The sequence below is a fragment of the Ochotona princeps genome, chromosome 2 (assembly GCF_030435755.1).
Source record: "Ochotona princeps isolate mOchPri1 chromosome 2, mOchPri1.hap1, whole genome shotgun sequence".
NCBI lineage: Eukaryota > Metazoa > Chordata > Mammalia > Lagomorpha > Ochotonidae > Ochotona > Ochotona princeps.
The window spans coordinates 14500203-14512330 of NC_080833.1; the positions used below are offsets into that span (position 1 = coordinate 14500203).

At 49.4% G+C, this 12128-nt stretch overlaps 1 protein-coding gene and 1 pseudogene across 1 annotated transcript; one reads left to right on the forward strand and one right to left on the reverse strand.

The window, feature by feature from the left end:
• Positions 1–836: 836 nt before the first annotated feature.
• On the reverse strand, positions 837–1864 carry LOC118758588 (V-type proton ATPase subunit D-like; annotated as a pseudogene).
• A 1129-nt stretch (positions 1865–2993) lies between these two features.
• On the forward strand, positions 2994–11267 carry LOC101533119 (chymotrypsin-like elastase family member 3B). Its single transcript, XM_004592284.2, has 8 exons — positions 2994–3159; positions 5169–5254; positions 6392–6489; positions 6622–6750; positions 8423–8559; positions 8756–8898; positions 9456–9608; positions 10273–11267. Exons 1-8 carry the CDS (start codon positions 3120–3122, stop codon positions 10288–10290), a joined length of 804 nt encoding a protein of 267 aa, XP_004592341.2. The 5' UTR covers positions 2994–3119; the 3' UTR covers positions 10291–11267.
• Positions 11268–12128: the final 861 nt, after the last annotated feature.

Consider the following 12128-nt stretch of genomic DNA (forward strand, 5'->3'; position numbering starts at 1 on the left):
ACCTGTGCACAAGGACTCTGCAGCAGGCAGGATCATCATGGCAGAACGCTGACTGCACAAGGGCCGGGTGTGGAGGGCAGACAGGAGGGAGAGTGGCTTGGAGAAGTGAGAGTGCCGGAACCATGACTGTGTCTGTCAAAACTCACTGAACTTTAAATTCTTTAATAAAGATTTTTCATTTGAAAACCAGAACTATAGAAAGAGGACACACACACACACACACACACGTAGATCTTGTATCTGCTGGCTCACTCCCAGATGGCCACAATGGCCAGGGCTGAGCCGTGCTCAAGCCAGGAGCCAGGAGCTTCACCCAGCTCTCCCATGGAATGCCAGTATTACAGGCAGCAGTCTTACCTAATACACCACAACACTAACCCACAAATTCACTATGTTTTTTTTTTTTTTTTAATGGAAACTGGTAGATTTCGCATGTCAATTAGCCTTCAGAAAGTCCAGACCAAAGCTCGAACCTCTGGCAACCTTGGACTTATCCCTGTCGCCTATCCCAGGCTTGAGCCAACTGTATCCAGAGTCCTGTGTTTCTCAGACTTTTGCTCCCTACTTTCACCCCATGAAATAGTGAAAAACTACATTGCAACTTACTCTAAAATGAGGATTAGTATTTTACTTAGGTTAGGAAAGAAATATATATTAGGAAGTCATCTAATCTCAATGACAATCATTTAGTAGCAATCCCAAATGTCGCAGTTGTTTCAAAGTAAGCCTCTAGTAAAATATTTACAGGCAGGTGTGGGAGGATTCCACTTCTTTCTATTAGTCCAACGAGAGAGCTCCACGGGTAACAGCACTTGGCGCTCATTTCAGTCTAATTATTAAGTGTAGGTTGGATGGAAGGTTGCTGCACAGTAGCTGGAAATGCTCCAGTGCCTGCCAGATTTTTCCTTAATTGAATTCTTCTCCTGCATTTTCTTTAACCTGCGGAACTCTTCTGGATATCTCTCATCCAGCTCTGTGACAATATAAACAAAGGCATGTTTAATCCAGGCAATGATGACACGTCCAATGGCATTTACACACCTGTCGGTATCTTAATAGCTTCATCTGAAGTAACAAAGGCAGCCTGCGGTGAGGCAGCTTCCCCCAGGAGCTCACTGATGTGGCATAGTTGCTGTATAATTTAGCCAATAGTCCCCACCTCTGGTTAAACCCAGTCAGTTTATTACTGTCAGTTGTTTCATGGTAGTGCTCAAATACTGACAAAGGAACATCTGTTATGTTATCTTTCTTTGCTCCAATCTCCACCTGGACTTTATTTGCATTTTGGATAACTGTGCTGTTGACATCTTCTGTCATGAGCTTGGCCTTTGCTAGCGAAGAAAAAACTTCTTTTACCTCCTCACCCATCAACATTTTACTCCCCATTATATGTGTATATACATATATTTGTTCAAAATATTGTATCTACTTAGTTGATAGAGAGAGAAAAAGAGAGAGAGAGGAAGAAAGAGAGAAATCTTCTATTTGCTTGTTTCTCCCCAAATGGCTCCAATAGCTGGAACTGGCTTATCTGAAACCAGGATCCAGGAACTTCCTTCAGGTCTCCTCCAAGGGTTCAGGGGATGAAGCTCTTGGGCCATCCTCCACTGGTTTCTCAGACACAGGCACATCAGCAGAGAGCTGGATCTGAGGCAGACCACCTGCGACTCAAACCTTCACCCATGTTGTATGCTGGTGTTGCAGGTGACAACTTAACCCGCAATAACACAGCACGGCCCTTCTAGTATCTTCCTTAAGAGTCATCAAAATAAATTAGTAAGGCATTAGACTTTTTCTTCAGGAGGTTTAGATCTGTCTGTGCACCTGTTAAGTGAGTCCTCAAGATGGCTTTTGTCTTTGACATTCTGAGAGTGACTGCTTGACTCTGGTACCCCACTAGCCAACAGTGGCTGGCTCAGCTCCAGTACTGGCCCGCCACTATAGCTTACTCTGTTTGCTTCTCTTCTATATAGTGCTGTCCATCTGTTTGTATTCCTTAAAACATATCTTACCACTTTAGTTGGTTAGTTCTTTAAAAAGGAAATAATGAGAGTGTGAGGTTTTTATCCTCATAGTTAAGATATTGGAACAGCTGGATTTGATTATCAGGTTTGGTTCCCTGGTTTCACGACGACCAGGCAGACGATCCTGGGAGGCAGCAGTGAGGACTCAAACAATTGGGTTCCTGTTACACAAGTGGCAGACATGGCTTGTGTTTCTGTATCCCAGGTCCAGCCCCAGCCCAGCCTCAGTTACGTGGCTATTTGGGAAATAAACCAGTGAATGGGAGGTAGAATTCTATGTCTCACTCCTGTCTCACAATTGAAAAAGGAGTGAATACATGGACATTTGTTCCAATAGTCAAGATGCTTTTTGGGACACCTGTACCCCAGTATGCCTGGACTTGATTCCCAGCTTCCAGTTAACACACTCCCTGGGAGGCAGCAAGTGACTCAGTCCCCTGGGTCCCTTCAACTCATATGGGAGACTTGGATTAAGTTCCGGTTTAGAGATCTCAAACTGACTCATCCCCAGTTGTTGCAGGCATTTGGAGAGATCTTTTTCTGTTTCTGTCTGTCTACATCTCTACCTGTTAAAAACAAAGAACACATTAAAAAGAGAAACTGCTTGATCAACATAGAGTGGGTGATCAGCAAATTCTCTTTATTGAGGTGGATACTAACATCGGTCTCATGTTAGAGGAGTGAAACCTGAGACTCAGAGAAGTGAAGCTGTGAACCCAAAGTCTCAGAGCTGGGAGGTGGCCCATGCAGGATGTGAATCCAGGTCTCATGAATCCAGGTCTCATGAATCCAGCACCCATGTTGTTTCCTGAAGGAGGTGGCAGGTTCTGATGCCAACCCTCTATTCTGTTTCCCTGTTGTCAGTTGATCACCCAGTACCACCTGTGCAGTCACATGGTGCAGTGAACCCTAGGTCTTTCCGCTGGCTGTTGCTCTTCTATGTGCAGTGGGAGGGGACCCAGCCTTTACACATAGAAGGCCTGGTGCTGCACCACCTGTTCTGGGAATTGGGCCCAGTCCAGCCTCCTTTACTTGCCTCTGCCATTTATTAGAGTCCTGGTTCCATTTTTTGCTTCCATCCTTTTCAAGCTCACGATGCTCCGGCTGCTGAGCTCCCTCCTCCTTGTGGCCCTGGGTAAGCCCCCAACTCGAGCTTGGTCTCTGGGCCAGGAACCCTGAAGTCTGCTCCCCACTCTGGGTCCTCTGATCCTAATACCTGCTTCTATAGGAAGGATCTCAGCATGTACCTGGGACATGAGGGCTTTCGGCTTGGGGCTTGGGAGGACAACAGAGGGGACAGCAGGGGCTGGACCAGCTCAGGAGAAGTACTAGAAGCAGCATCAGGGGCCTTGGAGGAAGTCCTTGGTGGGGAAGAAGACAAAGCCTCATGGTTAAGAGTCTGGCTCTGTGCTTAGTTTACATGGGTGGAATTTCCACTCCTCTGCTGAGTGCTCCAGTTCTCCGCTCGTGCTCTCCCTGTGGTCCAGCCTTTTCCTCGTCTCTTTGCCATACTACACTGTAGCTCAGGGCCACCTCCCCTGAATAGCCACAGCTACCCTCCTGAATGACAAGTGTAATTAGAGATAACATTGTCTGAGTAGTTAATATATGCTAGATAGAATAAAAGAACTTTTTGGTATTTGAACTCATGTGTTCTCAAAGAAGGTCCATGTGGTCGGTACCATTATTGTTCTCACTTTAGAGACAGGCATGCTGACCTTCAGGGAAGTACAGCAGCTCATCCCAGAACAAGGACGCGGCTGTACTTTGAGGTCTGGGAAATTATCTCTTTTTTTTTTTTTAAGATTGATTTATCTATTTTAAATGTGGAGTCACAGAGAAACAGGAAAGAAGGGAGAGCAAGAGGGACAAAGACGAGAGAGAGAGAGAGAGAGAGAGAGAGAGAGAAAGAGAGAGAAAGGGAGAGATGTTTCTCATCCATTGGTTCACGTCCCAAATGTCCACAATGACATGGCTCAGCCAAACTGAGGCCAGAGCCATAATTTTCTTTTCTTTTTTTTTTTTTTAAAGATTTATTCATTTTATTACAGCCAGATATATACAGAGGAGAGACAGAGAGGAAGATCTTCCGTCCGATGATTCACTCCCCAAGTGAGCCGCAACGGGCCGATGCGCGCCGATCCGAAGCCGGGAACCTGGAACCTCTTCCGGGTCTCCCACGTGGGTGCAGTGTCCCAATGCATTGGGCCGTCCTCAACTGCTTTCCCAGGCCACAAGCAGGGAGCTGGATGGGAAGTGGAGCTGCCAGGATTAGAACCGGCGCCCATATGGGATCCCGGGGCTTTCAAGGCGAGGACTTTAGCCGCTAGGCCACGCCGCCGGGCCCAGAGCCATAATTTTCACTTGGATTTTCTTTGTGGGTGCAGAGGGTTCAAGTATACAAGCTACCATTTACTGCTTTCTTGGGAGTATTAGTAGGCAGCTGAACCAGGATGGAGCAGCCAGAACAGGGACAGAATGTGTATGGGACATCAGCGTTGCCCACAGAGGCTTAGCCTGTTACTTCACAATACCAGACTCCAGGAAGACTAATTTCAAAGCCTCAACTCTTTTCTAAAAATGTACTTACCTACCTCACTTAAAAGGTAGAGAGAGAGACAGACTGACATATCTCAGAGACGTCTCATCCCCTAACTAACCTACCAAATGGCTGCAGCAGAGCTGGGTCAGCTGTGGGTTTCAGAGACCCAAGTACCTGCTCCGTCATGGCTGTTTGCTAGGGTGCACATTAGCAGGGAGTTGAAATGGGATCAGAGCCAAAAACAAGATCAGGCACTTTGATATGGTGTCAGCCATGGCACCCAGTGTCCACCCCGAAGCCTCCACTGTCTGTGTCAGCAGCCATCACCGTGGCAGGGCCCCTTGTCTCCAGCCTGTTTTACACAACAACCTCAAGTCCTCCCCATGAGGGAGGCTGCATTTTATCTCTGTCCTTAACTTCCTGGGACCCTGAAAACTTCTGTATGAGCCCCAGCGCTCACTGTTCAAAGGTAGATACTGAAGGCAAGAAAGGAAAAGCTGTTTACTTAGGGTTCATACCGACCATTTGTGGCACAGCTGGGACCTGCCTGCCTTTCCTGTTTGGGTCACTCTGGTAACTGACACCCTTCTTCTCTTCTTTAGCCTCAAGCTCTGACCATCTTTCCCACAGCCCCACCAGTCACACAGTCAGTGGTGAGGACGCAGTGCCCCACAGCAAGCCCTGGCAGGTGAGAACAACACTGACTCTCAGCATGGCCTCTGGACCCCAAGTTCTGATGCAAGGCCTTCAGCCTTGACCCCACAACTGCTTTTGCAGTCTCTGCTCAGCTGCCCAGGGTCTCGGCCCTTGAATCGTCTCATGTGGAGAGTGTGTCTGTTCCAATTGAAAAACTTAGTTTTTTATAAGCAAACGAAAAAACAGAATCTGGGGCCAAGAAAGGTTTTACTCCAGGGGCTGGTGCAGTAATAGAAGAATTCAGGCACTGTGCAGAGGCAGAGGTGGGACTCAGATCCAGTTCCTTGAGTCCCACAGCAGGGCTCTGAGTTCTGGAGCACAGAGAGTGCAGAGTTGGATCAGAGCAGTGGAGGGCAGCACTGAAGGTGAGGCTTGTTGTGCTGTGGAACACAGCAGCCATTATCCACATGGGGTATTGAAATGTGAAATAAATAAATCCAATAATACTGGAAATTCAATTCCTTTTCAAGTATCCTAGAGTAACATGTGACCACCTTGGACTGCAGAGACAGAGAACATGTCCAAAGACTAGATAGAACACTCTCCAGGACAGGGTCAGCAAGCATGTTCTGGGAGGGCAGAGAGTGAGAGCTGTAGCCCTGTCAGCCATGTGACTTTTCCTGCAGTGACTTAGCCCCGCCATTGCAGCGGGAGAGCAGCCAGAGAGCATGTGTGCCTGAGTGAGTGCCTGTGTGCAGTCAGCATCTGTGTACACAGACCACAGCCAGCCTGGGGCCATGGGCCGCACTTGGCCAACCTTGGTCTCCAGGGTGATTTTGAGAATCTGAATAAGCAGGAAACAGGAAAGGAGCCAAAGAAGTCAGAGTGAGTTGTGCTTCAGAAGCTCCAAGAGTTCTGGAAGAGCTAAGGTGCAGGAGAACGTGGCCCAAGTGTTCAGAATGTCTTGGGGACTCCGCATTTAGAAGGTTCAGGGATGTCCTTGAGGGCAGAGAATATTGGGGTCCTCAGCGAGATACAGGGTGGGGAGACTAGAGAATCACGGTGATCCTAGTGGAAGGGGCTGTGCTTTCTGGGTGAAGTGTCTTCTCCAGTTGTGCAGCGCTTGACTTATACAGCAGTGCTCATTGTGGGCCTGGACCTCTCAGACTGTTTCTTTCTGGGCCACCAGACTCTCTTGCAGTATGAGGTGAATGAGGGCTGGTTCTTCATTTGTGGCGGGACCCTCATCAACCTTGACTGGGTCCTGACTGCAGCCCACTGCGTCTCGTGAGTTATTCTGCCCCATTCCTGCCCTTCCCATTGTCCCTTTGTGAGAATCAGGCAGCCCAGGCCATGGAGTGGTCCATGGGGTGGCCATGGGAGCCTGACAGTCCAGATTAATCTCCCCTCCCCTGGCAGGAGCTCCAGAACATACCAGGTGGTGTTGGGTGAGTATGACCGGACAGTGAGGGAAGGACCAGAGCAATTCATCAATGTCACAGACGTCTTTGTGCACCCACGATGGAACTCGAGTTGCGTGGCCTGTGGGTGAGTGAACTCCTTGCCTGGGGCCAGGCTCCTGTGTCGTTCCTTCCATGACCAAAGCTCATCTAGGAGATGTGGGGAAGGTGAGCAGCCTGGGCCCAGCTCACACACACTGGACAGAGCCTTAGAGACCAGCAGCACCAACCTTCCTGCCTGCACAAGGGACATCTGGCCCAAGGAGAGTCAGGAAGTCCCCCAGGGCTGCTGGGCTCAGTGTCCCTGGAGCCCAGAAGCCTTAGGTCCCTTCCCCAAGTCCAAGGTGTCTTGTGCTCAGCAGAGGTTCCTCCAGCACAGTCTGGGTTCCTGGATGCGTGGGCAGAGGAGAAGCACTGGACTGAGAGTCAGGCTGTGGGCATCCCTCTCTGAGTATACTGAGCAGTGAGTGCCCTGCTCTGGGCCTCAGGTGTCCTCTTGTCAAGGTGACCTGCGACAGGGCTTTGTGGTGGTGGAGATGGGCAGGGAGGCCCTGCTCAGTGCTCACCTGTATGCACACCTGTGTGTCGGGGGGCTCAGCCCTTTTCGGTGAGAATCAGAGGAGAACGCAAAATGCCCATTAAAGATCTATAGGGATGGGCCTGGCAGCGTGGCCTAGCGGCTAAAGTCCTCGCCTTGAAAGCCCTGGGATCCCATATGGGCGCCGGTTCTAATCCCGGCAGCTCCACTTCCCATCCAGCTCCCTACTTGTGGCCTGGGAAAGCAGTCGAGGACGGCCCAATGCTTTGGGACACTGCACCCGCGTGGGAGACCTGGAAGAGGTTCCTGGTTCCAGGCTTTGGATGGGCGCGCATTGGCCCGTTGCGGCTCACTTGGGGAGTGAAACATTGGATGGAAGATCTTCCTCTCTGTCTCTCCTCCTCTCTGTATATCCGGCTTTCCAATAATAATAAAAAAAAATCTTTAAATAAAAAAAAAAAGATCTATAGGGATGAAGACCTTGCCCATGTTCACAGGGCTCCTGGGGAAGTAGGAGACAAGTGAGACTCAGGTGAAATGTCCTGAGTGACAGCAGATGGAGCAGTTGTTTCTAAGTGTGGTTTGAGGGGCAGCAGCGCCAGCATCTGTTCAAAATGTCAGACTACAGGCCTTGGCCAGATACAAGCTCTGATTCCTGGAATGGGTCCCCTAATACACATGGTTGGAAAAATGTTTCCTTGCTTTTTTGAGAGGATGAGATTGAGAGAGAGAGAAAGATTCCATCTGATGGGTTCGTCCCTAGATGCCTGCAAAGAAACTGGGCTAGGCAAAGGTCAGGATTCTACACTCCTACACTGTGTCTGGTCTATCTGGTCTATCAGGTGGGTGGCAGGGATCCAGGCACTTGGCCAGTGCCTACTAACTCCCGGTACACACGAGCAGGAAGCTGGCATGGTAAGAGAAGTTTGGACTAGAACCAGGCACTGTGATATGGGATGCAGCCTCTTGCCCCACACGATGTTTCCAAGCTCTGCAGGTGTATGGCTGCAGCCGGAGTGTGAGGATCACAGATGGAAACTAAGGACATTCCAAAGGTCAATATCTACCTAGACTGAAGGGGTCAGAAGGTTTCCGAAGGCTGCTCTGCCTCAAGAGTGTACCGGGGGGACAAATAAGACATGGGGTTCCTCCAGACATAAACTCCTGGAGCAAAAGTCCTATTAAATGGGACCTGGTCCACCTGAGTTTTCCCTCCTCACAGGAATGATCTCGCTCTCCTCAAGCTGTCGCACAGTGCTGAGCTGACACTGCAAGTCCAGCCAGCCTGCCTCCCTCCTGCAGGCTGCATCCTGCCCCACGGGACGGAGTGCTGCATCTCTGGATGGGGCTCTACCTACAGTATGTGCTGACCAGGGACAAAAGCAGAAAGACAGGGCTAGGGCAAAGGCCAGGGATGTAGCATTTTTGTAATAAAAAAAAGGTGAGGATGGTAGTATTGGTGGGAGGAGTCTCCAGCAGTAGAGACATGGGGCTCTAACAGGTCTGCAACCAAGCCCTCCACTGGTCCTTCTCTCTCTGTTTTCTGTGCCTGCAGCTGGTGGGCCACTCCCTGACAAGCTGCAGAAGGGGCAGCTGCCCATGGTGAACTACACGTACTGCTCCCAGCCGGACTGGTGGGGCTCTACCGTGAAGGAGACCATGGTGTGCGCTGGCGGGGATGAAGTCTCTGCCTGCAATGTGAGTCACCTTACTCCTGCCCACGGTCCCTCTGTGATCTCCATGGAGGTAGAGGAGCTATTCTCTAGCTGCCCCAGTCAAGCTCCAGGCCATGCATGACCAGGAGGAAGTCAGCACAGCCCACACACTCTGACTGCTGTCCCAGATCACAGTTTCCCTCACCTGGGACCATCACTGTCCCTCCTCCTGTTCAGGCTGCCCCATCAGCACAGCAGAGACACTCGCACCACCACCTTGAGTCACCCACTCTGGGCTCTGCAGGAATCCTCAACCACTGTGTTGTGGGAGCTGAGTCCTCCTAGACAGCAGGGAAGGTGCTGCCAGCAGGGGCGCTGGCGTCTCTCGGGGCTCCCTCTGCCAGGGGCTGTGCTGGCTGAGGTCCTATCTGGGTCCCTTCCTGCTGAGCAGGTGTGGTAGCAAAGACCCTGCTCCTGCCCAGCTGAGGCCCTGAGGCTGGGGGAGTTGCAGCAGTGTGTGTGTGTCTGCAACTCCCAGGTCAGGGACAATTCTTTCCAGCCGAGATAGCAGCTCAGTCCCCACTTCTCTGACCTTCACAGGGTGACTCTGGAGGACCCCTCACTTGCCCCGGAGTGAATGCTGAGTGGGAGGTTCATGGTGTCACAAGTTTTGTTTCTGGCTTTGGCTGCAACACAGAGAAGAAGCCCACGGTGTTCACGCGTGTGTCAGCCTTCATTGACTGGATTGAAGAGGTGAGGACTGGGCAGCTGGGGCTCTCCTGAGAGGGGCTGGGGAAGGGGCTGAGGAAGGGCAGATCCTGGTGAGGGGCTGCGGGAATCCTAGAAGGGCAGTTGGGGAGGGGCCTTGGGGACATTTCCGAGGGGCCAGAGGATGTGTCCTGCTCTGTGTGGCCTCAGAACTTCATAGGCTTTGAGTGGAGCTTTGCATGTCTTTATTTAGTGAGGGTTTCTCAGTGTGTCGACTGTTTGGGTCCTTACTTGCTCTAGAGGACAGAGGGACACACTGCCACCTGGTTGGGGAGATATGAAATAAGCAATAATGGTGTAGGATGGTGAGAGCTGTGACTGTGTAAATCGTGGCCCCAGCATAATGTGGGAACAGCTGATCATCAGGGTTAATGCTGTTTACGATAATATGATCACCATTGATAGATCCACTTACATGTGCACCAGGGAGTGTCATGGGAGCCTTAGTGGTTTAACCCTGAACCCCCACGAGCTGAGTAATATGATCATCACTTCCTCTAGGGAAGGAAATTGAGGCACAGAGAGGGCAAGTCATTCTCCCAGGTCCACAGGGAAAGAGTGGTCAGACTGGGGGCTGACCACGTTCCATATGACTCCCATGTCCCTAATGCTAAGTGGACTGCTCTGTTCCCTCCCTGTCTTTTTTCAGACCATTGCAAACAACTAGGAACAAGGCCCAGGTGCCAGTGCTGATCTCACATCTTCTAAAGATTGAAGATCTCTCAGAGTCCTGAGCTGGATCTTCCTTCATGGACTCTTCTGCGTTGGCCTGACCCTAAGGTCTAAGAACTGCAGCAGAGTGAAGCATAGCTCCAGCAAGGCCACACGTCAATCACTGTCAATATTGTGTGTCCCATCGTTCTTCCCTCAGAGGGAACATGTACTGTTTGCATTTAGTGTTTGGTTCAGAAGGTCCTCTGCTGTTTGCAACACAGGTCTCCTACACAGAAGCACCCATTCAAGTTCCAGCTACCCTACTTCCAACTCAGCTGCTTTTCAATGGGTCTGGAATAGCAGTGAAAGATGCCCAGGTTCTTAGATCTCTGGTACACCTGTGGGATATTAGGGTGGAGCTCTATGTTCCTGACTTCTGCCTGGCCCATCGCTGGCTTTTGTGCCATTTGGGAAGTTAGACAGTGGAAAGAAAATCTCTTTTTTCCCTGTTGCCATTCTGTTTTTGAAATAAATAAATTAATCTTTCCATACTTGGATTTGACATGAGGGGGAGGAGTGGGCAGGAGTTCTGAAACCACACAGACTTTTAATAGAGTTAAAAAGGTCAAACGTCCACTGCTTCCTGTTGAGCAAGAGCAGTTCCATTGTGGAATTTTCCAAAATAACTTTAGGATAAGAGCAGTGAGATCTGATGGGCAGGCAGTGTGCTCCCAGGGGAGTTTCACCCAGGCTCAGGAGAGTGCCAGGAACTGCTATGACCCCTTCTTGCCACACACGGGTAGCGGTGCAACAGATTTTGCTAAAATCTGCCAAGAATTTGGTCAACATTTCAAATCATCTTTTAAAATATCTTTAGTCACAAAAATTCAATCTTTAAAAAAACTAGTCATATATATTCTGGTTGTGGTGTTATGGCTTTGTGAATTAATCTGCCACCTGTGGTACAATCATCTCATATTGATTTGTTGACTCAAGTCCTGGTACAAGATCTAGCTGTTCCACTTCTGATCCAGCTCCTTGCTAATGTGCCAGAGGAGGCATCACAAGATGGTCTCATGTGGAGATCTAGATGGAATTTCAGGCTTGTGGCTTTGACCCAGCCAGTCCTGGTCAATGCGGGCATTAGGGGTGTGTAGCAGATATTGGAAGATTTTTTTTCCTTTCACATCCTGTTTATCTGCTTTTCAAATAAAATAAACAGTTAAAAAATAACTTAATTGTCTGAGTAACGTTAATGTTAGGAAAATTTTGCTTTTGCTTTACGAATAATTTTTAAATATTTATGCAGTCTAAAGGTGTATTTATTATTTGAGACAAGGAGAGAGAGAGAGATGGAGAGGAAGAAGGAGACTTTTAGTCTGTTGGTACACTGTCAAATTGTGTGTAGCAGCAGGGGTTGTTCCTGTTCCAAATCCAGGAGGCAGAAACCCCTTCTTCATCTCTTATGTGGGTGCCAGGGGCCCAAGGACTTCGGCCGCTTCACATTTTCTTCCTTGGGAACAGTGACAGGAAACTGGATTAGAAACTGAATAGTCGGTGTTTAAACTACCATTAAATATAGCTAACTGATGTTGCCAGATCAACCCACTGTGTCCACCATACCAGTCCTAAATGCTATTACTTTGATGATTCTTTCCATGACTTTTCATCTGCATTCAAAAATCCCTATTAGCAATGAATACATTGTATGTCAGGGCTAGAGGCAGAGGAAAATGTTCCAAACTTAGCCAAGTCCACAGGTATATGGGGAGGCTGGATTCCCTCCTAGGATGGCTCTCTGTGGAGTCTACTATAGGCCCAGAGTGGTGTTGGCCTAGGAGCTGGGTCACC

Excerpts from the sequence above, each read along its gene's own strand:
- LOC101533119 (XM_004592284.2), top strand. The coding sequence starts at position 3,120 with ATGCTCCGGCTGCTGAGCTCCCTCCTCCTTGTGGCCCTGG. Across the intron at positions 5,255-6,391 it reads CCCACAGCAAGCCCTGGCAG|ACTCTCTTGCAGTATGAGGT; the intron begins GTGAGAACAACA and ends CTGGGCCACCAG. Across the intron at positions 6,751-8,422 it reads TCGAGTTGCGTGGCCTGTGG|GAATGATCTCGCTCTCCTCA; the intron begins GTGAGTGAACTC and ends CCCTCCTCACAG.